The sequence below is a fragment of the Peromyscus maniculatus genome, chromosome 13 (assembly GCF_049852395.1).
Source record: "Peromyscus maniculatus bairdii isolate BWxNUB_F1_BW_parent chromosome 13, HU_Pman_BW_mat_3.1, whole genome shotgun sequence".
NCBI lineage: Eukaryota > Metazoa > Chordata > Mammalia > Rodentia > Cricetidae > Peromyscus > Peromyscus maniculatus.
Window position 1 is genome coordinate 9,502,466 of NC_134864.1, and position 25,231 is coordinate 9,527,696.

Sequence of the window (25,231 nt, forward strand, 5' to 3'; positions counted from 1 at the left end):
AAAGCTGCCCTCAGCTTTGGTACACAGAGGACAGGGCCAAAGTGCTACATCTTCCAAGGCTCAGGACCCTGCCTGGTGGCCACTGTGACTGTGTGGCCTATGAAGCAGGGCTGGTTGAGCACATGGGATTGACTCTCACAGGTACGTGGCTGATTAGTTCCTTCTTTAAGAACAAACTTGTAATTCACTCCGTGGTGTGTGTGTGTGTGTGTGTGTGTGTGTGTGTGTGTGTGTGTCTACGCGCACTCACCACAAGTACATATGTGTGCATATGTACATGTGCACATGAGGAGGTGAGAGGTCCACTTTGGGTGTCTTCCTCGATGGTTTTCCACCTTGTTTTTTGAGATTCAGTCTCTCATGTAACCTGGAACCCGCCAACTTGGTTAAACTGACTAACCAGTGAGCCCCAGGAATCCCCCTGTCTCTGCCTCCCCAATGCTAGAATTACCGTGCTTGGGTTTTATGTAGGTACCAGGAACTCAGGTCCTCATGCCCGCTCAGCAGGCACATGACCGCCTGACCCGCCTCCTCAGCCTCAAAGACTCATTTTATTAAGAGAACTGAGCCCCGGTCAGTCTTCTTACAATGTGTTCTGGCTCTTTTCCCCACATAGGAATGGCTGCTAGCCTCACCTTTTGCTGGGGGCAGAGAAAAGGCCCCAAGCCTAGTTAAGGAAGTGGGGCCTGCACCTTATGGACAGACGCTAGGGCCTACACCTGCCACCAGGTGGCGCCAGAGCGCAGCAGGGACTTGTACTTGGGCCTTAGCTGGCCACATGCCACCTCTGAATTTTAAGTACCCAAATATCTTTTACTGGGCCTCTTCTGGTAAGTTTGAATAAACATAAAAATTCAAAATGGTAGTTAGTATTCTAATTTTTTAAGTCAATTTTCTGTGTATGTGTGTTATATACATATGGTGTGTGTGTGTGTGTGTGTGTGTGAGTGAGAGAGAGAGAGAGAGAGAGAGAGAGAGAGAGAGAGAGAGAGAGAGAGAGAGAGAGAGAGAGGAGAGGCTGTGCATGCAAGCCAGAAGAGGACGTCAGGTGTTCTGCTCTATTACTTTCCACCTCATTCCTTTGAGAGACAAAGTTGCCCGTTGCACCGGGAGCCAGGCTGGGGGCCAGCAAGCTCTAGCAACGCTCTTGTTCTGGAGTTACAGGCATGCTCTTGACCACAGCCCACTGTTTATGTGGGTGCTGGGGATGTGAGCCAGGTTCTCACACTTGTATAGCTCTCACCCACTGAACCATCTCCCCAGCCTCCAAAGTTCCTTTCTAAAATTCAGATTGCTGTTATTAACAGTCCCCAAGGAGCTCTGGCGTACCCAACTCCGGCTGTGGCTTCTTGTCGCCCACGTGGACGATGGTACTGCTGTAGCTGCACTGGCTGGTGAGGGACACCACACTCTCCGCCTTGCCTGGCAACGTCAGGGAGCTCAAGTGAGCGCTGACCTCCGTGTGGCTGGTCACCTTGGAGTGCCGGGCTGCCTCTTGATGAGAGAAAACAGAAGCAAGCACATGCAGGATGAAAGCCACTGTCCGGTGAAGGAGCTGGAGGTTCAAGGGACCTATGGGGCCGGTGCGGGCTACACCCCCACCCCACAGATATGGTTTGTCCTCAGAGCCCAGGACCTCCACGAGGGAAGCATCTAGATGCCTGTGGTCATGCTGAGCCAAGGTCCTCTGCTGTGTGGCAACGGTTTTTCTAATAAGCAGGAAGTGGATGGTCACTCTGTTCCACACATGACCTTCCGCTCTCTTGTGCTTCATTTAATAAATGGGACACCCTATTTATTCTTTAAAATGTATTATTATAATTATTATTATTATATTATTATTGTTATTGTTATTACTGTGTGTGGACTCATGTGCCACTGTCTCCTGGAGGCCAGGAGACAGCTTTGCAGAGTCAGTTCTTCTCTCCCTTCCCCTCTGCACGGGTTCTGGGGACTGAACTCAGGCTGGCACAGCAACCGCCTTGATGGACTGAGCCATCCTGCCAGCCCTGCTTCTCTTTCTTTTTGTGTTTTTTGAGACAAAGTCTTCTTGTATCGCCCAGACTGGCCTCCAGCTCAGCATCCTCCTCGGTCCACCCAGTCCTGAGACTGCAAGCATGTGCCACTATATCCAGTGGGAGTCCCTTCTGACTCTGGTCATCACTCACAGCAGCCCGAGCTTTCAAATGGCCACGGGGCATGCTAGTGCTCACAGGCAGGGAGCCTCTCGACAGTCAAGGCAGGTGCCTGCCCCACAACGGCAGAGGCTCCACCTCCATAGGAGGGAATGGGGCTCAGAGCTGTCCCCTGGCCACCCACAGACTTTCCAGGACCCTGTTCTCAAAGCTTAGTGCTCTACGTCTAGACATCACCTTCGCCTATAAGAAGGGCGTTGACTTTCCAGCTACTTGGTCATCTAAAAACTTTCTGATATATGTACAATGTATGAAAAATTCATTCACGACGGGGAAGGGGACACGTGAGGGCTTATGAAGACTTCTGACTCCATACGGGAGATTTAAGGAGTCACAGGTTAGACAGCCCAGAATGGAAAGCATACCTGCTGAGTGCAGCCCGGGGCTGACTGTGGCCTTCCGGGACGGGATGTTGGCTGGGAACTCGCACTTTCTCTTCAGGGTGGCCGCTTCATTGCAGCTCTCCAGGTACCTGTGTGAGGGTTGGAAGGCACCGTGTGGGTGGGAAGGTGTGGGTGGAGATGATGCCAAGGGCAGGGAAGGTCACAAGTGCCCTGTGTACCTGATGACACTGTCCAGACAGCTGATCTGCTGGTAGGAGCAGGGAGGCTGGTTCTTATAGGCTAGCTCCTCTGGGAAGCCGGCCTTGGGTAAGCTGGCCCCTGAGCTGTCCCTTTCTATGGTAGTGACAGCTTTCACCTGAGCTGGAGGGCTACTTTGCATTTCTGAAACAAAACAAAACAATTTTTTTTCCATTTAATACCTTTTATCTGCCAAAAGAAACCACTCCATATCAAAGGCAGGGTAAAGGATTCATAATGTAGCAAGACAGGACCCCAGTGACAGTTGCGGGACTTCCAAGCAGGGGCTAGGAGTAATCTGTCACCCAGGCAGAGCTTGTTTTCCTCTGGGCTTAACAGCACATGCCAGGGCCACTCTCAGGGCTCAGAGCTTAGGGGGAGGAGGATGGTCTTAATATCTTGAATTTGGTGACCAATCAGACCCCTTCTCTTATCCTCCTGAGCAGGGCAGGTGAGACAGAACATACAGTCTTTCATTTGCGGCCCAAGTAATCTATCATAAATAGCTCTGTGGCCTATCCACCATTAGATATGTGCTTATTTATATGGAGACAAATTTTCACTCTGCAATCCTGACTGGCCTGGAACTTGTTATGTAGACCATACTGGCCTCGAACTCACAGAGATCTGTCTACTTCTGCTTCCGAAGTGCTGGAATTAAAGGTGTGTGCCATCACATCTGGCTTTTGTTTGTTTTTAGAGATAGGGTCTCACTAAGTCACCCACCAGGCAGGCTGACCTTAAACTATGGAACCAGGCTTGCCTTGAATTTGTATCTTTCTGCTTTAGTATCTAGGGAAGAAAGGTAGCAAGACTCAAACCACTAAACCACAGGGCCGATTTTCAAACATGACTTAGTGACAGTGAGTGTACAGCAATTGCTGCCCAGGCACCAGGCTGTGGATTCTGTTTGTGCTCACCATAGGTACCACATGCTTGCCATCCTGAGGGATCTTGAGCAATGAGCTGTATCTCACTCACTGGTGTATCCCCAACACCCAGCACCTTACTGTTCACAGTCTTGTTTTGAGAGCTGCAAGTACCTGGGCACTGTGCACAGATGTGCGTGCAGGTGCTAGGTGTATGAAATGTGAGCATGTGGTCACACAGCTACTCTGCAGAGTGAAGAAATAAGGCACCCCACTCCCTGTGGCCACAGCTCCCAGTGCACTCAGTAGGCAGGTCCTAGGGAATGGGAAACATGCACTCCACCTCCTAGGGGTCCACAGGGTAACAAGGGCGTCCTGGACAGTCGGATCTGCACTTGTTGGTCAAACACAGTGGAGCTGCCCTTATTTCTTTGCTGAGCAAGGATGGGGTAAAGCACACCCAGGAGGTGACCTTCCAGCCCTCACACAGAGCAATAAGCCAGTACCCCAGGTCCTTTCCTCTGCCATTCTAAGACACAAGCAAAGGAACGTGGGGTTTCTTTTGTTTCCTTTCCAAAAAGCAGAATAAACGTAGATTTATTAAGGAAAAGTGAGAAAGAACTCCTGAGACGGAGGAAGGAGCCAGAGGACATCTTTTTTACCTGCAACAGATGGTTCCTTAGGTTCTCCAGACTCATGAGAAAAGTGACTTTTGGTCTGAATCTTGCCACTATTTTTAAAAATTCCCTTGAAGAAAAACAATAAGGAACACGTTATTCATTCTAGGAGACCCTCTTCTCTCCATCCCCCACAGTGAGGAAGAGCCAATATCAGCCGAGTAGTATGGACAATTATAACTCAGGGAACCTTCGTGTCTCTGGGCTAGAACCAGGGGCCATGCACATGCTGGACACGTGATCACCAGAGACGGTACTCACTACACTCCAACCCAGATTCGGAAATCCTGTAGGAGCCAGATGGAGCTGGCGCCAGCTCTCGTGATCGACCCCCAAGGGTAGCACAGAGCAGAGGAAATGCTGATGCTTCTTCACCACCCTCCAGTTAAGCTGTTAATTCCCCTGCTCTGCCCACCGAAGTCATTTTCCTTTACATGTTCAACTACAGGGTAGCTGCTTCCACTTGAAAAATGAAGTGAATCTCAGGAGAATCGAGCCAGAGAAGGCGACTGAGCCACTGGCTTCAGCCACTGCCTGGCTATTTCCCATCATGCTTTCTCTCTTAGGACATGCATTGCTGAGCTTGCATTCTCGGGGGAAGAACAGAGAGGGACGTACGGATCTCTTCCGGTGGGACTCCTCATGACCATTGCTGTCGCTGGAGGACGTCTGGCTCATCAGGTGTTCATGGGACCCATTGCTGCCCAGACTCCCATAGCCACTGGAGCCGCTATGGGGGACAGGCTGCGGGAAGAGCAGACAGACTGCCGTGGACACGGTGGAAAGGTACACAGGAGGTCACCACGGGCCACACTGGTCTCAGCTTGCCCAAGGTCACAGAGAGAAGATAAATGGAGGGGAGCTTAAACCCTGGATGTCTGGCCTTCATCTATAGACGTGCAGCCACCAAGGAGACCCCCTTAAAAGGAATGTGTTCAACTAGCTGATCATTGCACAGCTGAGGTCTTTTGAAGCCTATCAAAGTTTTAAAAACATAGATTCAACTACAGTTACACTTTGTATTCTATAACCAAGAAGGGACATTGACTCAGTTGTGGGACTGCCTGTAGTTAAACTGATTCTGTTGGAGGGTGACGACACTAAGTCCCGGTGCCGGTGATAGTATTTTGGGAGAGAGTGAGCCTTACACCAATGGAAATCACATTGGAACTGTATGACAAGCTGTGGGGTCTGGACAGCCTTCAACTGCTCGTTCAAGGTCATGGCTCACACGTGGAAGAAAGGCTAGGAAAACCTGAGGGTACTTGGTGGCTCTCAGGCCAACCACACTATCCAAACTTGGCCCACCTAGGCAGACAAATGGGGGCAGAACAGAACACACCTAGGGTGGCACCCACCTGCATCAGCAGCCGGTGAATTTGCTCTGTGAGCTCCTGAACGCTGGGGTGCGGAGTCTTCTCCTCGGGGCATGGAGAGGCTGCAAACACATCCTCATTCAAAGGGCCCCTGTGTGAATTTAATTCGACTCATCAGAAGGGCCTGTCTGGCCTGAATGTGGCACCCACACTGCCACTCAGGCTGGAATCTCTGTCTCCACCCCACAGACCCCCAGCTGACACACAGCTGGGCCTGGATGAGTTCCTCCCACCCGGGCAGGTCACCCCTTGCCTATGTGCGTGGCCAGCGGCTTCCAACAGGGAGAGGGCCCCATCTTTGCCCTCTGCTGGTGGGAAGTGAGAAAAGGCCAGGACCCCTCAAAACCCAGAGTGGAACCCTGGGAGCACTCACACCCTGACTTTGTGCCTCCCGATGATGAAGGATATCTTGCGGCTCCAGGGGTTGATGAAGCTGGACCAGCTGGTGTCCAGTGTGATGTACTCCCCATTGCGGGTGCGGAATCGGATGGGAGAATAGTCGAAAGGCTGTCCGCCGGCCTGCAGGACTAGGGGGTAAGAAACAGGTCTCAGGGCTGGTGTGGGAGGTAGAAAACAGACACGCACCGGCAGGCCAAGGTCACCTCCTCAAAGCCACTGCTTTCAACTCCCCTGTCTGCTTCAAATCACACCTGGGGTGGTTCCCAACAGAGGAAACCACCTACTTCAGGACATGAATCTCTCCGTGTTACCCACTGAGAGGATTGGTTTGGAGAGATCCCGTGCAGTCTACTCCTGAGGATGGTCAGAACCTTCCTGCCCCACAGCTCTGCTGGTCTCCTCATATCCATGGACACCAATACTATCAATGAGTTGCCAAGGGCCCTTTACGGGTTGTCTTCTCGCTAGCCCACCTAGGGCTGATGACACCAGGGCTCAGCACCCCCAGTGGTTCTGACCCCTGCCAGCACCATAGCACACAGTCTCAGGGCTGAAAGAAGACGACCTACTCTTCTTGTGGATGGCGAGCATCAAGGGCCGGTCGCTGGGGTGGAGCTGCACGAGCAGAGGTGTCTCGATCAGGTCCTGAGGTAGATAGCCCAGAAGGGGGACTGCCCTGCAAGGCAAGGGGACATGGCGGTCAGCATATGGAACACAGGTGTCGGGCAGAGACAGCCGACTCTCGGGGACGGCCATCTCAGGGAACCTCCTCGTTCAGAGACAGACACGGCTCCAAATTCCCCCAAACAGAAACACAGCAGAGGCAGCGTGTCTTTCAGCCCTGCAGCAGCTGAGGTCTCCAGCATCCCTGTGGGTCTGACAATAAGGAGGCTGTCAGCGACAGCATGGTGTTTGACCTCCCCAAAGAATACATCATGACGGCATGTTGATTCTTCTTTTTCTAATACCTTTCTAATACTGATCAGCTTGCTGTGAGTCTCAGCTGAACAGGTGCTGTCTGGAAGCTGTCCCTTCTAAGTCAGAAGATATTCCTTCTGTCACTTTGACCCCTGGGTCAGGTCATTTCCTGTGGCTCCCCTGGGAGTCCTCATGACTGGCTGGGACCCTTGCTCAGTGCCGGCCTGTGCTTCTGTAAAGTGGAGGTCCCTTGGTGGTTTGGGCTGGTCCTGGGTCACTGTAGGGGTGGAACCGAAGCAGTCCTCTATGACTCTGTTCGCATCTAGCTCAGCAGCCTCACCTGCCCCCAAGCATCTCCGCATTCCTCAAACTGCCCTCTGCTCCAGCGGAAGGCCCTTCTACACAAAACCTTAGACTAGAACCTTCTCGGGCTACGGAGTGACTCTGACTTTATCCTCAGTGTCTGAGGCATACTCTCAGCCTCCTGTTTCCTTTCAGACAGAGTGTACAGAATGTCCTTGGCGCCCTCCCAATACAAGCCTGGCTGAAGGAACTGGGGGAGGGGAGGAAGAAGGGGGAAAGAGGAAGAGGATGAGGAGCCGGGGAGGAGGAGGAGGAGGAGAGGAAAGGAGGAACAAAGCTAAGGAGGAAGGGCCCTATGCCTGCCCCTGACCGCAGGGTTCCGTGAAGGGGCCCTGGCGTAGGTTCCACTCACGAGGCAGAACTCTGCAGACTGCTTCCCACAGGCACTAGCCTGTCTACTTGCCTCACAGCTGGGGCAAAACATGTGGCAGTTTGCACACAGTCCTTAGACCTATGCAGTAATGGTAGCCTCTTAGGTGGCTTTGTGCACTCAGCCCGGGATTCTGCATCTGATACTGTCCCTCTGGTACCTGGGCCACAGGTGATCTGCACGACATACCCAGCAACCTAGGCCAGGGCTGGCAGATCTTTGGCTGCCTACAGAGCAGAACCTCCCTGCGGGCAGTGCGGCATGACTCTGAAAAGGGGACCTGTGACCCTGGCCAGGTAGACAAAGGAGGAGGACCCAATCCTCCAGAATCTAGGGGGTGACTTGATCTGGCTCTCCGTCCACTTCCTGTGGGTTTTCTGAGGACACGTTTCTCCAAACAACTCCCGACAGCCAGTTGATTCCCATCTCTGCATCTGTCAAAGAGCTGGGGGAAGGCACACGGCGGACTACAACCTGCTCAGAACCAAGTACTTTTGAGTCCTCCAGGCCTGCTCACACCAGCTGTGGTACCCACCCTCCACCGCAGGTTCAGAGAGACAACCCGAGGAGCTGAGAAAAGGTGTGGAGGGACCCTGGAAGACAGGTTCCTGCTGAGGTCCTGCCAATGGCATCTCCCCGTCATTAGCCCTTGGCACCCCATCCCTGACGGTACCATCACCCCCTAGACAGAGTTTAAACAGGGTGATAAAGGCAGGCACAACTGAAATCATCTCCAGTTCTCGAGAAAGCCCCATTTATAATGTTCATTTCTTATAAACTGTGGTGTTTCTTTTCTTTCATGTTTTTGAAGTAGGATCTTGAACTCCCGATTATTCCTGTCTCAGCCTCCTAAGGGCTGAGATCACTCTGTGCCACCACAGTTGCATCTTAGGAACTCTGAGTGTAATTTCATTGCCTGTATGGTCATGTGTCCTGTAACAGTGGGGCAGAATCTGAAAAACGCATCATTAGGCAATTCTGTTGTCATAGGCAGTGTCAGGAAACAAAGCCAAACCCGCCCAGCACAGGTTGGTCACCAGGTGTGACTGCTGATGCAATCAAGAAACCCAGGGCCCACAGAAGTGTAGGCTGCTACAGGGCACCCCAGGGGAACACCTGCTAAAGCGACAAGGCGTCAATACATAAGCCAGAAGCACGGTGCTGTACCGTGCACAGCGAGGCCACTCTAACTGCCTCAGGATGGCATTATGACAGCCTTGTCACTAGGTAACAGAATCACAACAGTGTCTGTGGTCTCACTGAGACATCACTGGGTCGCAGAACAGTGCAGTCATACATTTTTGTTGATTACTGTGTAGACAAAAATAACATGAAACCTTGTCTTCAGCGACAATGTCAAAAGCAAAAAAGTTCAGCTGTACACCTTTAGTCCCAGCACTCGGGAGGTGGAGGCAGGTGGATCTCTGAGTTTGACGCCAGCCTGGTCTACAGAGTGAGTTCTAGGACAACCAGGGAGGTTACACAGAGAAACCTCATCTTGAAAAACAAACAGACAAAAAAACCACACACACACCAAAAAACTAAAACAACAACAGCAAAAAAGCCAAAAAGTTCATTTTTATCTCTCTGGTAATTACTGAGACAATGAGGAGACACTGAGCATGTGTCGCAGCATTGACATGACGATGGCCCCTGGCTCCAGACAAGTGACAGTGGGAGGCAGGTGTGAACAGTGGGACACGACTCACCTTTCATCCACATCCTGGAACAAGCAGTTTGGTGTATGCGTTGTTGTAAAAATTCTCTTCTCGGGAGGAATCCTAGGGGCTGAAAGAACAGAATTCCCACTTGTAAGAAACACACAGTTCCATTTTGACCAGGGAAAAAACCACAAGGACTGAGAGTACGGGGCAGCCAATGAGAAAATGAGAAGGCAGATTCAACAACTGAGCCACCATACTGAAATCAGGGCGGGGGCCCAACCAGTCGGCCACTAGCAGCCTCCCGACCTCTCTGGGGCGGCCAATGGGAGCTGCCATGCTACCTGAGACCTGTGGACCCAGGACAGAAGACCACCTTCATGGTGCATAGGATGAAACTACAATGACCTTTAGAAAAATGAGTCACAAGTTATAAGTTTGGACTTATAGTTTGCCAATGCCACTGCCCTGAAGAACTTGACAGTTTCCAGGGTGGCCAAAGACAGAACATTCCACACAGGAAGTCATATATCCAGTGTTTTCCTCAACCACCAATTCTAAAATCTTTGGTTCTTGGAGGACACTCATAATTTGGGATTACAACTTGTTCCTCCTGTCTACATTCTTAATGAGCATTTGGAAGAGAATGTTCTGGATGCAGAGATACACCACAGTGCTAGAGAAAAATCATGTTAGAACACACTATCACTTTTAGGAGGTGCTTTGTAAAAACAAAACAAAAACCTCATGCGTAATCAAAGATGGCAATTCCAGGGAAAGCAGTCTAAATGTTCCTGGGGTAGGGTGGGGCTACCCCTCAGGGGATCTGAAGTCCTGTGACTCCAGAGCTGATACACAGAAAACAAACAGCTTCGGGCTAGAAAACTGGAGTAGCCACAAGACCGTGGTATCAGAAAACAGTTGCTTAAGAGGGATCCCAAGAAGGCAATCGGGATGGCACAGCTTCCCTTGGGCTCCATGATTGTCAGGAGGCAGGGTGGCCTAGGGAGCCCTTCGTGGTGGGACAGCATTAGGACAGCTGGATGGCCATAGGCTGAGCTGCAGCCTGCGGCGAAAGCCAGGCAGAGGGAAGGTGGTCCAGACGGAAGTCAGGATGGGCCAAGGCAGGAACGAAGATGGCCCAGCACTGGAGGCTGAAGGAGTAAGTGGGGTCCTGGGGGTGCTGAGATGTCACGAGGCAGAGGCCAGGATGAGGGACAAAGACGGGAGGGATATGGGGCCTCGGATCTGTCAGGGCTGGTGACACTTTGTAGATCAAAGGCAGCAGGGCTAGGGGAGGGGAGAGGGGACATGGGTAGGGACACAAGTGCCTTGGTGACTGTGGGGAGAGCCAGATCACAAAGAGAACTGACTGTGCTGAATTTAGGGAAGATGGAGGCGGACAAGGTGAGGGAGACGCCAAGGCGGATGAGCAGCTGGGTACTTTTTAGACATCGCGTGTGGACCACAGGCAAGGATGGGCTAACACGGGTGCTCCCTGGTCAGGCGTGGCTGTACCTTCATAGCCCGAGTGTACCCTCTCTGCCAGCAGCAGGCAGCAGAGCTGGCTCTCGGTCCCCTGCTGCTCTTGCACCTTGGCCAGGTAGGGTGTCATGCGGAAGGGCTGGTAGCGAATCTCGTTCTCGTGGTGTTTCCCAACACTGGAGAGAGAGGTGTGGAGAGGGGTGAGGGTCCAGGCTCTGAGCCGTGACAAAGAAAAGCCTTGGCCTGCTGGTAGCCCCACCCCTGGCTGTTTGTGAGGGCTAAGCAATTCTTCCATTTATTGTACCAGATGCCAAGGGTGTTGAGCCAGGGCCGCCACAGCAAAGTCTCTGGTGGGAACCTAGGCCAGGCCGGAGGCAGCACACAGCTGTACCCACTGGAGAAGCTGGCCCGTGCTCACCCTTAGCCTTCTCCATTAGACCCACACTGAAGGGTCAATGGTCAGAGTCCACACAACGGGTGGTGGGAGGCCTTGCATCCTTTCTCCTGAGCAATTTGCAGTTAGGTTAGGACAAAGCAACTAGAAAATGGAAGCTGCTTCCTTAGAGGCGTTCTGGGCCCAACTCTCCTTGGGGTCATGGCTGACCTTGTCCCGGATGCTCAGGTGGTCACCAAGAGCCTGCAAGGAACACTGTGACTCTAATCAAAGAAATGCAGGTGCGCATTCAGAGCTAGTGCAACGCCTGGCCCACGGCCCTAGAGAATGTCTTCCTCAGCAGCAGAGGGCCAGTGAGGGGGACTCGGGGAGGGGGAGGAGGGAAGAGCAGGCTGATTTACCCACTTTGCAGTCCCTTTGCACAGGTATCTTGTAACTCATTCAAGTGAGTTTCACTGCAGACACTGTGTCTGGTCTCACTCTCAGTGTGTATGTGTGTGTGTGTGTGTGTGTGTGTGTGTGTGTGTACGTACAATACATATTGCTTTCTGAGTTAGGAAGACTGAACTTACCTGACACGGCAGAAGAAAGATTTCTCTTCCATGCACTCTTGAGTGAAAGAATCTACAAGAAAAACCCAGAGTCATTCACCCAAGTCAACAAACACAGAGTCAAATGGAGGTGTACATTGTGAGCTGGGCCAAGTACAAAGTGAGTCCTTCATAGAGATTTTAGATTCAATTCAATTCCAAGGTGTGCTGTACACCAAATTACACTGTCCTACAAGTTTACAGCCACAGCTTTAGGAGTTTTGTTTTTTCTTTTTGAAACAGGGTTCTGCTAAGTAGCCCTGGTGGGCCTGGAACTCGAGACAATCCGTCACCTTCTGCCTCTCTAGAGCTAGGATTACTGGCAAGAGCTAACAAATGTGTGACCGACACACTGGCAGTTCAACTGCAGAAGACACACTACTGCGTGTACTTATGGACAAATCCCTAAGCATTTTACACGGCCACTTCTGAAATACTCGCTTCTAATAGAAGGGACACAAGGCATTTGAAAATATCAACACTTGGTAAAATATCAACTTACTTTTATATCTACAATGTCTTGGGAAACGTGAGTTCGCTGGACCTCACGTCAGGGAAGGGAAGCAGGTGTCTCTATAACAGTTTGAAGGTTACAAAGACCTTAGACTTCAGCTTACATACAGCATTTCTTTCATTCAAAAGAAATGAAGAAACACAGGAAATGACCAGTTACAGAAAACGATACAGAATTAGCAGCCTGCAAAGCCCCCTGTGAGGTGGCCAGGTTCTCTTTCCTATTTAGACCATACTTTGGCTGTCCATCCACATGCCAAGCCATGTCCTTTCCACAGTCCTGAACCATGCCCCCATAACTCACACTGCGAATGTTTAACAGTCAGCCCCGTCTCTGGGTTTAGGAGAAAGTAGACAACCTCCTTCAGAGGAAACCCTCAAACAAAAGGTGCGTCTACCCCAGGCTGCCTGCTGCAGGGGTACATTTGTCACGGTGGAGGACAGAGTGGCAGTGTCCAGCTCTGATGCTGACAGAACAGGGATGGGGAGGAGAGGAACTCCTCACGCTGGCCAGATTCCAGTGGTGATGTGACGACAAGGGTCGAGAGGCCGTTGTGTGAACAGAGATCAGTGACCTGCCGGCCCCAGACAAAGACAGCAATCTGGGTTCCGTCCTCGCTCCTCAGGCTCCTCAGAAGCTACAACAGTCTTTAGTTCAGCTTCCGCTCTGGACATTAAAAGCCCATAAGGGGCTGTGATCGTCCGTCAGCCATGTGTGGACAGACACCAAGGAACTCTTTTGCTGGCTAGCCTTGTCTATGATGGTGGAGGCTAGCTCCCCCTCAACCCCCACTGCCAGTGGCAGTGCTGTGACCCTGGAAGCATGGTAGCCCCCCCCCAGGGTCAGAGTCTTCACAGTAAGTTGGCAGAACAGAACAAAGCTTTGCAAAGTTCAGCCACAAGGGCAGGAGAGAGGGACTGCCAGTGTGGTGGGACCCAATGGTCACGGTAATCCAGTCCCAAGTGAACTAAAGCACACCTGCCAACTCCTCCGAGGGACTCAGTCACCCCTTAAAGACCAGTCACTCGGCGTTTCACAGGTGACCCTACAGTTCAGCATGAGTCTGAGAGGGACAGCCCATGTCGAGGCCACAGGCGGCTCAGCTGGCTTGCCACAGCTCATGCTCTTCTCACAATGCAAACGATAATCAATTCCGTCCCATAGTCTCTAGTGCCGACCTGAAAGTCCCAAGTCCAACCGTGAGCTCAGACTAACCATCTGCTTTAAGGAAAGAGGGTTTTGGATAGGCATGCTGTTCCAGAGGAAGGCCGGCCAGGAGGAGGGGCGATAGGCCTCAGGTAAGTCTGAAATCGGGGTCCACAGACCTTGTCCTAAAGCTGTAGGGTCCATCATGTTTCCCCAGGGACCACCTCCTGCACACTGGGTACGAGTGGGTAAGACTGGGTTCCCAAAGAACCAAGCAGCCCCGGACCCATGGTTTGCTGGGCTCAGTCCAGCTTGGGCTGTTAGGGTTGCCTATGGCTTTCCTGGGATGTGTGGCTTGCCCCTCTCTGGTAGCTCTGATAGCTGCTCTGGCTTCCCAGGGTGGCAGCCCCTGCCAGCGCTGCCTGGCACAGCCTTGGTCATATTCTCTGTATCATCTCTGCCCTGTGGCCCAGGAAGCCATCATCTTCCTGTCTGCAGAAAGGACCCTGCCAAGGCCTAGGCTTACAGCCCCTGGAGCAGAGGCAGGGCCTCGGCCAGAGCTGGAGAGAGCCAAGTGTGGATGCAGGGAGCAGAGGCATCCTTGAAGATCTCTGATGCGCTTTCAGGGCTTTTCCTGGGGTGAGGAGGTCATCTCCTGTTCATCTCCTACCCATGGAAACCTTTAGCAATCTGCTTGGCTGCAGGCTGCATTCCTTTCCTCTCTGTACGTGGCCAGACTGCGATAACTCCCTCCACACTTCCATCAGCAGGCCGGCCTCAGCCACGTATGCAAATCAGAGCTTTTCCCCAGCAGTCCTGTCTGCCCCGCCCCCACACCAGAACTGCTCTCAACACTCAGGCCTTTCCTGGTCTTCACTTGGAAACCCTTCAGCTGCTCCCCACTCCCAAGTTCCAAGTCGGTCACTGCTTTTTCAGGTACCTCTGCAGCAGCACCCAGCTCCTGGCACCCGGACTGTTTCAGTCTGTTTTCCGTTGCTATGACAATCGGTCACAGATGACTTAGGAGGAAGCTCATGGTTCTAGAGGCCGGAAAGTCCGACAGCACAGTGTGAGGATGGTAAGGATCGGCTGAGCTGATGGGGAGGGCCACACACTGCTTCCAGTCACAAAGGGAAACAGTGTGGAGGACACCAGGGACAACCTTGCTTTAGAGTGACCTCGGTGCCAGGTGAGACTCTGACCCAGGAGAAAGGCATTAGTCCCTCTTCATGACCTCATCACCTCAAGGTCCCACCTCAGTACTGTGACATCAGCAAAATGCAGCACAAGTTTTGGAGGGGACAAACCACACTCAAACTACAACTGACTGATGGGGGGGGGGCGGGGGGGTGCAGTGGAGCCGGAAGGGCACAAGGAGAATGCCTGGATCCAGGGAGAGAAGGCGTAGAGTGGCCTGGATGCCAGATAAGAAGGGCTGGGCCAGGGCAAGGAGCCTGGACATGGGTGGAGCACACAGGAGGCATACACACTTGCTAGTGAGCAGGGAGAGCGCCTTGCAAGCCCAGAGAGCTTATAACCTACACTTCTGGACCTGCCTCCAGCCAAGGTGAAGAGCCCCGAGAAGTCACCCTGACAAATGTCACACCTGTCCATTATGGCAGCTGAGGCCACAAGGGGATTAACTGCCTGCAGGAGGCTGGCGCGCCACTTACCATTCCTCGGCCTTGCAGGATGCACCCCATCTCCCCACATTGTAGTTATGTCAGGGTTCCTGACATACTCAGCATAACTTCATTTTAACAATGCCTGATTTTGAAATCTCTCTGGCGTGTACCACGAGTTGGCTATTTATTCTGGAGACAAACGACTGTTTGCCTCTTACCCTAGACAGATCAGTGAACGGCCGGCCGCCCATCAGGAGGGCTCCGCGGGCCATTTTGACATAGCTGAGATGGGGGCCAGCTCCCAACCTCCCGCCATGCCACCAGCCTTTCTCCATGCTCCTACTCAGAGGAGACAAGGCACTGCGGCCAGGACCTCACCTAATCCACTGCACACACTCCAGGGCGGAAGTTTGTAAGGGGTGGTGTAGCTGTGGAACACACTGACATCATGGGGAGCCAGGAACTCCACAAACTTGGCGTCACTGAAGGCATCCTTCTTACAGTGAAAAATGGAGGCAACTTGGTTAGAGATGTACAGGATCTTCCCAGACACCAGGGACACAGCCACAGCAAACATATCCTGGAAATGGAGAACATGATCAGGTGATTATCGTCAGTAGAGACTGACCAGCTATAAGGCTAGTGGGAGCACCCCAACATGAGGACTGGGGGCGGGGGGTGTCTGGGCCTCCTCAAACCTGGCCACACTGACTTTGCTGTTCCAGTGCATCAGGAACGGCACATTAGGCCAGCCTTCCCCCGCTCCTCTGCTAGCTCCCCTGGCATGGCAGAGTGACCTGCTCCAGCTAGCCTCTTTCAGGTTCTGGGGGTGGCCTGCAGAGCTGCCTGCCCCTCTGATCACAGGAAGGCTCGAGGAGCTAGGCCGAGGCAAGTGTCATGTCACCACTAGTCCCCACAGGATTACTGTCTGTTCTCACTGAGAACTCAGGAGTATGGCCTCTCCTCCGCCAGGCCTTTACACATTTAGAAACGTGGGCTTTGAACCCAGACCTTCTTTACCACTAAGCCTGGACAAAGGGATGGTCTCCGAGCCTGTCTCTGTATCCTCAAGGCACAGAAAGCTGGAGCCTCATGCTCCCTCGTGGCTGGGCTTCTCTGGGACTGGGAGCTATGAGTCAGAGTCAGCCAGAGATGAAGACCATCTCCCAGGAGAGAGCAGAAGTCTAGAACATGACTTCACCTCAGAATTGCCAACGTTGTGATTTTGTTTCATCGAGAGGAGTGGACCCGCTTCCTGACAGTGGACCAGCTGGCTCACCCAAGGGAGGACTTGTGCCCTGTCAAAACACTCACGGCATTCTTCACGATGTACTCCGAGGTAACGCCCTCAACCTGCTCCATGGTGTAGGAGGGCACATCACAACTGCAGGGCTGGCTCTCACTGGACATCAGCAGCTGGTAGTACTCCTCGTTAGCTAGAGGAGAAACGGGACCGTGGTCAGCAGGTGGGACCAACACAACAGCGCGCTGTCCCTGGCCCCTGCAGGCGCGGTCCATGTTCCTCAAATGAACAAGTGGGATGGGATAGAATATTTTGGATCCAGGGAGTGTAGACATAAGTGACCAGCACTCAAGAGCAGACCGGAGACTTTCTCTGGCACGCCAGGCCTGTGTTACAAATTTAAAATCTGATAAATACATTACTTTAAGTCATAAGGGTCCATAGGGCCCCAAAGTATGATGCAACCACAATGGTCTCACTCAGGACCCCAGCAGTAGCCCCTGCACCGGAGCCTTGGTGGTCCCTTTTGGGATTTCCACGCAGGCAGAATCCACGGCTTGAAAGGGGAACAGGTCCCAGAAGCCACACTGGAAAGTGCCGTGAGCAGCTCCTGCAAATGTGGCCGTGATATGAGTTCCTGTCTGTGGGGGACTGGGGGAGCCCAGCCAGAGCAGCTCTCGCTGGACGTGGAAGTGAAATAGTTACTCCTGTGTCTACAGTTCCACATGCCCAGGCAGATGGAACCCAGGGTGGCTGTGTCCTGGAGTTTGACCTTGGGATCCAGCCAAGCGTGTGTTCCCTGCAGTGTGGTGGCAGGGTCTTTGGACCCATGGCTGGGTCTTATCTGATGTTGATTACTCCACCTTCACAGGCTGGTAGGTTTCTGAGCATGCTCTCTGCTGGAAAGCTTAGGAAAGTTCTTGATCTGGCAGAGCTCCCAAGTTCTGGAGTTACTGCGGAGGCCAAGCATGAAGCGTGGAAACCAACAGTCCCCAGAGAGCGAGCTGCCTCCGGCTCGGGCTGACTCACTGAGCTGCTCTTTCCACAGAGCCGGGTTTTCCTTAGGCACAGGCGCCAGAGCCATGGTCTCCACCGTGGGGTTCGGCCTTGGAGCACCAGGTTCCCAAACGTGTTTAGCCTAACCAGCACTGGCTGGCAGACAGCACTCTTCAGACCACATCCATCTTCCAAAAGGGACAGCAGCTGAGGGAGGAGCCCACCGAGGCTTCAGGCTGAAGAGACCACCCAAACACGCAGAGGCCAGCACACCGCAGAATAGCGCCTCTACAGCTGGATCCAAGGACCCAAGATCAACACCAGCAACCTGCCCACGACTGACAAAAAGCTGTCCAGATACTTAGAAATAGAAGACTGAAGTATACGTTCATCCCTAGACTACTGGACACAAGCCTGGCCTACATGCTTGATGGCTACAGGACAAGCTGGGAACGCTGACTGTAAAGCCTAGATCACAGCTTTTTGGCTTGGTCTATTTTAATGTGTGTTTGTAACATGCAGTACTCAGCCTTCAGCACATGTGTGTGACTGTGACCAAAGGTTCACACAGGTGCCACACATGGGTGAAGGGGTGGTGGGGGCTTAATTTTCCCATCACCTGCCCGTGGCCCCTGCCCTCCCTGCCGCAGTGGGATGCTCGCCTCTACCGAAAGTTCACTGCAAAGGATCACACAGCCAGCGACATCCCCTACCATCCGTGGCTGGAAAGACAAGGGACTAAAAAGAGGGCCTAAGCACTCAGCACTGAGTCAGGGCTGTAGAAAGATGTTTCCTCCACAGCAGAGCACCCACAAAGCTCACGTCCCTGTGCCCAGTAACTGACTAAAAGTTTCTGGGCCTTTCTTCCAATGCCTACAGCGAGGCCTTCCAGTATGACCATCCAGGGGACTGAGGCCTGAACCTCAGGATGGGCTGCCTGCTTTCCACCTGGTTAGTGTTCCCGGTGTCTGGGAGTCAAGGGCAAGTGCCATGGCCCAAGGACATGGGGAGCCGACCCACGCAGGTCCTGGGCAGGAGCGACTGAAGGAGTCTGCTGGGTGCTGGAGACCCACAGGCTCCCTGCACAGGAAAGCACCACAGCTCTTTTCCAGGTCCTTCTTTAGAAGCCTCAGTCTCCTTCCTCACGGGCCTGTCAAAATGTTCTACCATATTCTGTCTCCTAAAAGTCAAACACACAAACAGCAGCAGATTCTGCTGTATGAAGGCCCCAAAATAGGAACTGTTGATGGCTAGAGCTGCCCCTGACTGTGCACGCATGATAGCGAGAGGTGTCCTGAGACAGAACCCGGTGACGGGGGGCGTTGATGTGCCCTGTCTCTTTCCTTCTTGGCTGAAATTACTACCAGGACAGAAAAGGTTCTGTAGGTAAACAGTTTTAGATGAACAGGAAATGAGTCACCTGGGTTGAATTCATGAATTAAGAAGCACCTTAGTGGAAGGGGCTGGAGAGATGCTTGGTGCTTAAGAGGACCAGGGTCCAGTTCTCAGCACCTACATGGCGGCTCACAACTGCTTGTAACTCCAGTTCCAGAGGATCTGATGCCCTCTTCTGCTCTCCACTGGCACTGCACACATTCGGTGCATATACATATATTCAGGTACACACACATTACACACACACACACACACACACACACACACACACACCACACACAGTGCCTGGGATTTAGCTTAGTTGGTAGAATGCTTGCCAAGATTGCACAAAGCCTTAAGTTAGATCCCTAACATCACATCAAACCAGATACGGTGGTACACACCTAATCCTAGCAATTGAAAGGTGGAGGCAAAGACTCTAGAAGTCCAAGGTCAGCCTCAGTTACACAGCAAGCACAGTGAGTTTGTGGCCAGCCTGGGCTACATGAGGTCCTGCCTTCAGAAAAGCCAGTGCGAAGAGCTGGCAACCCCCTCTGTCTCTTTTTTCAGGCTACAGGATAAAGGTGGACAAGACCTCAGGAATGTTGTATTTCAATTCCATTCTGACCCATGCAGCTCATAGTTCCATGTGACCATCATTAGCTCATGTGACCATCATTCTGAACTCACAGTCATTGTCCCAAACAAATGCCAGAGCCAAGAACATGCTAGACTTCTGCATATGACCCGATCTTACCACAAGAAGCTTACGAGGTACATAGACTTTTCCTATCCACTGGGTTTTCTGCCTATTTTTGGTTTTGCCTCTGAAAGTCCAGTTCAGTAGAAAACAGTGAGGAACCATGGTTCTTAACCGACTTTAACGGCATTGTATTTGTATTGCTTCCTTCTGCCATTTCAGGGATGAGTCTTAGAAAGCTGAGACTATTTACACTACAGTTGAGACATTTAACACATTTCGAGGGCTGGAAGGATGGATCAGAGGGTAAGGGCTCCTGCTGTGCAAACCTAGAGACCCGAGTTCAATCTCTGGAACTACATAAAGATGGAAGAAGATAGCTCACTCCACACACATGTGCGACACACACACCACCCACCGCCACACACAGAGACGCACGGGCACATATGCACAAAGGAGCAAACAAACAAACAAACACAACCCCACTTGCTTCACCGGGTGTGAACAGACGTGCAAAGTGCACATACCCTTCACCTGCTTCACGCTCCGCAGGGCGTACTTCAAGGTTGCTAGCGTGCTGGCCTTCCCCTTGGCCTTCTTGTCTGCGGGGAGGTGGACCTTCAGCTCCCTCAGTGTCCTTATCAGTTCTTTGTGTGCGTCAGCTTTGGCAGACTGCTCACTACTGTGGAATTCAAGAAAAAAGGCCATCGAATGTGAGTCTTTTGGAGAGAGTGGCTGGGGCAGGGACAGCCATATTCTTCACCCCGGCCTCCCTCACCTCGGACCAGCAACACCTTCTCAGTTGTGGCCAGGAATGAGGTCTAGAGACATGGCTAAACACCTCCTTCCAGGAGACCACAGACTGATAAGAATCCCTGTTCTCGCCCAGAGAGAGGAGTCCTTTCAACAAGATCCTTGTCCTGGGGTCAGGCTGGGCCTCGTTTAGGAGGGACGCTGGTCAACCCTTGGTATAGTGGTGTAGGCTTTGCCACTGGGTTATCTCATTCCCTACCCCATGCAGAGGGACAAGGGCTGTATGAAGGACAGCAGAATAGCTCCTGGAGACATGAGCATGAACCATGAGAACGGAAGAGAGGAAAGGGGACCTTTAAGAAAGGGGCTCCAACTAGGCGTGGTGGCGCATGCCTTTAATCCCAACACTCAGGAGGCAGAGCCAGGTGGATCTCTGTGAGTTCGAGGCCAGCCTGGTCTACAGAGTGAGTTCTAGGACAGGCTCCAAAGCTACACAGAGAAAGCCTGTCTCAAAAAACAAAACAAAACAAAACAAAAAACCAAAAAGGGGGGGGGGGTTCCAAGGAGAAGAGAGCGAGCAGAAGACAGGAAAGATAGATAGCAAGGAATTGCTGCTGGAAATGGCTTATGTTAAGAAGAAGGTATCCAAAGAGTGATGGGTCAGGTCCCTGAGACTTCAGTGGCCAAGGGCCCACACGCCTTGGAGAGGGGACTCTGCCCCAGTGATAAGAAAATGTCTGTGAACACACGGATAACTTGTTGCAAAAGGGTGAAGAAGTTCCTGCTGGACACACAGGCCCAAGGCAAGGATGCTTAGAGGGAGCTGGGAGGAAACCAGATGCCCAAGAACAACCAGCTCAGAGAGGAACGGGGGGGGTGGGGTGGGGTGGGGTGGGGGGGGGTGGGGGGGGGTGGCTGGGTGACAGGCAGGTGTCACCTGTCACACTGACTGGTGTGTTGGTCAGGCCAACAGATTTATCCAAGCTGAAGAGTCACGCTACTTTCAAACCTGGCCTAAGAGGAAGTCCTGAAACTTGTTGAAAGAGCATGATGTGGGAGCTGTGGTGGGTCCCACCTCCCTTGAGAGAGCATGAGGGAGAAGCTGTGGTGGGCTCCATGCCACTGAAAGGGCATGAGGTGGGCAGTATGGTGGGTCTCACCTGCAGCCGCTAGTGGAGGGGTTGTGTTCTGGCTCCGTCATCATCAGTCTGAAGGCATCAGGGCTGCGAGAACAGATAGTGACAGTCTCAGTGACAGATCTCTATACGCCTCTTCCCCCCCATCCAGCCGGCACAACAGACTGGGGACATCACACCAGAGACTTAAGAGAATAGTGGGGTGTGCTGGGTGATGGCTTTGGGGTAAAGAACCTGCCTGGCATGCCTGAGGCCCTCCACGGCTTCTCACAAAATAAGAATCGGGGCTGGAGAATCATCTCAGTGAAGAGCACTTCCAGAGGACCTAGGTTCGATTCCCAGCACCCACACGGCTGTTTACAGCCACCTGTAATTCCAGTTCCAGGGGATTTGATGCTCTCTTATATCCTCCGTGGTCACCAAGCACACAAGTGGTGCACAGACATCCATAAAGGCAAAGCACCCATACACATTAAAATTAAAATTTTCAAAAGGAAAAATTATGTTAAGACTGGAGCATAACATCTTCAGATATCAGGAGAGTTGAGCATGGAGAGATGGAAATGCAAAGAGAGCAATCATTTTCTGTGACCTGCCTTGTAGGTGTGTGAGCAGCCACCTCCAAGATCTCACCGGACTGTCAAGTGGCATCAGACACAAAAATGCAAAGATGACTGTATTATCATTATTCGGAAGGACAGACCCCCCAGTAAATATTATCTACAGAATTAAGTAGTGCGGCAATCCTGCAAGTTCTGGTACTTGCTGCTGGAAGATGGACAACAGAAAACATGGAGGAAGCCACAGGTGTCCTGTGTGTGGGGGTCCAGCCTGAGGCTGAACCTACCTCGGGTGAGTGTTGGAAGGTTCCACCAGCATCCGCAGCTCCTTCCCGCTGTCATCACAGTCACTGCCCTGAGAGTCCCGCCCTGTGGAGCAGTTCTCATTGGTTTCATTTCCGCTGGAGCCACTGCTCATGTCCATGTCTTCCTGAAGCGCAGCCTGGCTGGGCTGAGGCTCCCCTGGCTCCTTGGAGGGGCTGGTGGAACCATGGGAAAAGTCCACGTAGCCATTCATGTCGGGCTCTGGAAAGAAGCTGGTGAAGGAGAGAAGATTGTGGTCAAGTGTTAAAAGACCCCAGTGAGGCTGGGGATGAAGCCCCATAGTATAGAGCCTGCGTCTAGTACGGGCGAGGCCCTGGGTGTGATTCCCATTATCAATGGCACAGCTGTCATTTACTTGTGTGCGCATGTGGTCCTGATTCCTTAGCTCCTATTGGTCCTGGATCAGGAAGACAGCTGACCTGAGAGCCTCGGCTGGGCCATGGAGGTGCTGACACCTTTGTCAGCAGACAGACAAGGACACTGGCAGCCACCTAGGTAGTGGGGGAATATAGTCATGCTACATGGTGAGCAGGGCCTGAGAATCTCTATCCCACTGTCTCCCTAGGTGACATTAAGCAGCAGGGTCCAGCAACAACTTCCGCACAGCACAGCATGAGTCACAGAGAAGCTGCAGGCTGCAGGGCCTGCTGGAGAGGTGATGCTATTGGGTGAGGGGTGAAGAGGCCTCTGTGAGGCTGGTCCAGTGGGTATGCCATGGCACGCTCCAGATGCTGGGGCTCTATCACTGCAGTAGCCTGGCCTTGGCATAAGGTGGTGTGAGCAGGAAGGAGATCCACGCTTACCCAGGACAGTTAGGGGCCACTGAACTGCCTAAGCATCACAGCCGTGGGACTTGGTTTACATTTGGCAGGATCCCACGGCCACACTAGATGGAAACTTGAACTTGTGTGCTTAGGGCTAGGTGTGGAGAAGGGGCTAAAACTCCATCACTAACAAGGCTTTCATAGAAAGCCGAACTCCCTGAAGGGTTACAGACTTAGTGACTGGGAAAGGTGGGCATAACACCAGACAGGAGGTTACAGCTCAGGGACAGGAGACTGTTAAATGTCACTGGAAGAAAAGAAGGAGGGCCAGGGATAATGTTTCTAGCAGGACCCTGGCAGAAAGCAGACATCATTTAGGCTGGGTCACATCAGGTTTCTGCAAACAGCTAAAAGCAGTTAAGGGCTGGGTGCTGGGCTTGAGAGAGGTAGTTATCACCACTCAAGTGGGTAGGGGAGAAGAAAGCGCTAAAGACATCCAGATCACTGCAGGCTGAGGAACAAATGCCTGACCACTCTCTCCTGACCTCTCCTCTACCAAGCACAGGAGGAAGCTAGAGAACTAGGGACTTGATGACTCTTGCTAGCAGGCCAAGTGAAGCAGCAGGTTCCCCTGGAAGGTACAACATCTCCACTGGCTTCCTGGCAGTCAGGAAAACACAGGTTGCCAATGGAAGATGGACACAGCCCAGGTCACACGAGTCACTGCATGCAAGATTCCATGCCATAGGTGAACTGACGGGGCAGGACACTCAGCCAGGGCTGCATAATATCAGGCAGCGTCCAGCTCCAGACTGGCCTGACCCAGGATGCTCTGGTCCTGTACCCACCCTAAGCTTAGAGGTTTCTCTGTGCTGACTAAGCCCACCCTGGCACTGCCCGTCTACAGCATGAGCTCACCCTGTCCAGGATGGAACAAAGACAGGAATATGTTCTAGATTCACCTCCCACCCATTTCCCCCGTAATACATGTAAAATGACCACACATTTAAAGCTGCTGGAGGAACAGCATGGTTTTCAGGAGCTCAGGGGATCCCAAAAGGGCCCCACTGTTCGCCACCAAGCAAGGGCATACACGGGTGTAGCGGTGACGGGAGCAGCGGTACACGGGGGGTGGGGGGTGGGGTGGTGGTGGAGGGGGGGCACTGGAGTCTCATGCCCTGCTGGATTGCCCCAGGCCCCAAGGAAGATGGCCAGCACTGCAGATCCTCCCTCCTCCCCCTTGCCACAGTGGGACAAATGGACAGTGGAACCCTGGAAGATGGTCACAGACAAACTGTGGGGCGCCACAGCCTGAGGTCCCCTGCAGGGCCACACCAAGAAGGTGGCCATGTATGCAGGAGACAAAGCAGGTGACATCCAGTCAACACCCTGGTGATGGCATCCCAAGGCCCAACACGACCCTTCACCCACTGAAGGGCGGACTCCAGGGAGATGGGAGCCACACAGAATCGAGCGAGGTTGCTTCTAGGAACCAGCTGAGTGACGAGACCTTGTTTGTCCACAAGTAGCAAAGGCCAAAGTAGGGCTTTCGAGAAGGCTCTGACGGAGAAACAGCCCCCAGCAGACAGGGAGGGCAGCTCAGGGCAGCCAGCGCCCGCTCCTCCTGATGCACACAAGTCCTACAGTCAACAGGCCTGACGAGACAAGCAACCCCAACGGAGATGACGCCACAGGCCAAGGAGAAACCACCACCTCAGAACTGATGAGAAAGGACACGGGCCGGTCAAGAAGGGAGAGATGTCCGTGGTGACGGGGACGCCGGAGAAAGTCATTTTGTTGTTGTTGCTGCTCCTTCTGGGAAAATAAAGTCTTTCTAAGTAGATCATGATGGTCTTGAACTTGTAATCCTCCTGCCTCAGCCTGCCCTATGCCGGGGTTACAGAGATGATGGGTGTGTGCACCACACTTGTCTAAGAAGGGAAAGGTGACGTTACCTAGCAGAAGGACAGACAGACTGAGGGGAAAGTGGCCATTTCCACCCAGGGAGAATTGTTTTCTAGAAAAGCCTCAGAACACCGAGATAAAGACAGGTTTGAATCTGCCAATCTGCAGACGCCCTGGGTACCAGCAATATTATGTAACAGAAGTCTAGCAACCCTACAGAAAGTTATGTTTTCAAGAGCAAAGAAAGGGGTGTCAGTATCCAAGGAGGAAAAACAAACACCTGACTCACAAAGCAGGAAGGGGGGCACCAGGC

The 25,231-nt window shown here is 52.6% G+C and overlaps 1 protein-coding gene across 1 annotated transcript in view; it reads right to left on the reverse strand.

The window, feature by feature from the left end:
• Positions 1–25,231, reverse strand: part of Per2 (period circadian regulator 2) — a 43,722-nt gene that overhangs the window by 12,650 nt on the left and 5,841 nt on the right. The window contains exons 2-17 of the mRNA XM_076549594.1: positions 22,213–22,461; positions 21,390–21,452; positions 20,004–20,158; positions 16,478–16,599; positions 15,542–15,743; positions 11,861–11,912; positions 10,928–11,070; positions 9,458–9,536; positions 6,667–6,773; positions 6,072–6,225; positions 5,681–5,789; positions 4,941–5,066; positions 4,308–4,392; positions 2,758–2,920; positions 2,561–2,667; positions 1,330–1,494 (exon numbers count right to left, since the gene is read on the reverse strand). Of these exons, the coding sequence (XP_076405709.1) occupies positions 1,330–1,494; positions 2,561–2,667; positions 2,758–2,920; positions 4,308–4,392; positions 4,941–5,066; positions 5,681–5,789; positions 6,072–6,225; positions 6,667–6,773; positions 9,458–9,536; positions 10,928–11,070; positions 11,861–11,912; positions 15,542–15,743; positions 16,478–16,599; positions 20,004–20,158; positions 21,390–21,452; positions 22,213–22,442 (2,062 nt within the window). The 5' untranslated portion in view covers positions 22,443–22,461. The remainder of the gene's footprint in view (positions 1–1,329; positions 1,495–2,560; positions 2,668–2,757; positions 2,921–4,307; positions 4,393–4,940; positions 5,067–5,680; positions 5,790–6,071; positions 6,226–6,666; positions 6,774–9,457; positions 9,537–10,927; positions 11,071–11,860; positions 11,913–15,541; positions 15,744–16,477; positions 16,600–20,003; positions 20,159–21,389; positions 21,453–22,212; positions 22,462–25,231) is intronic.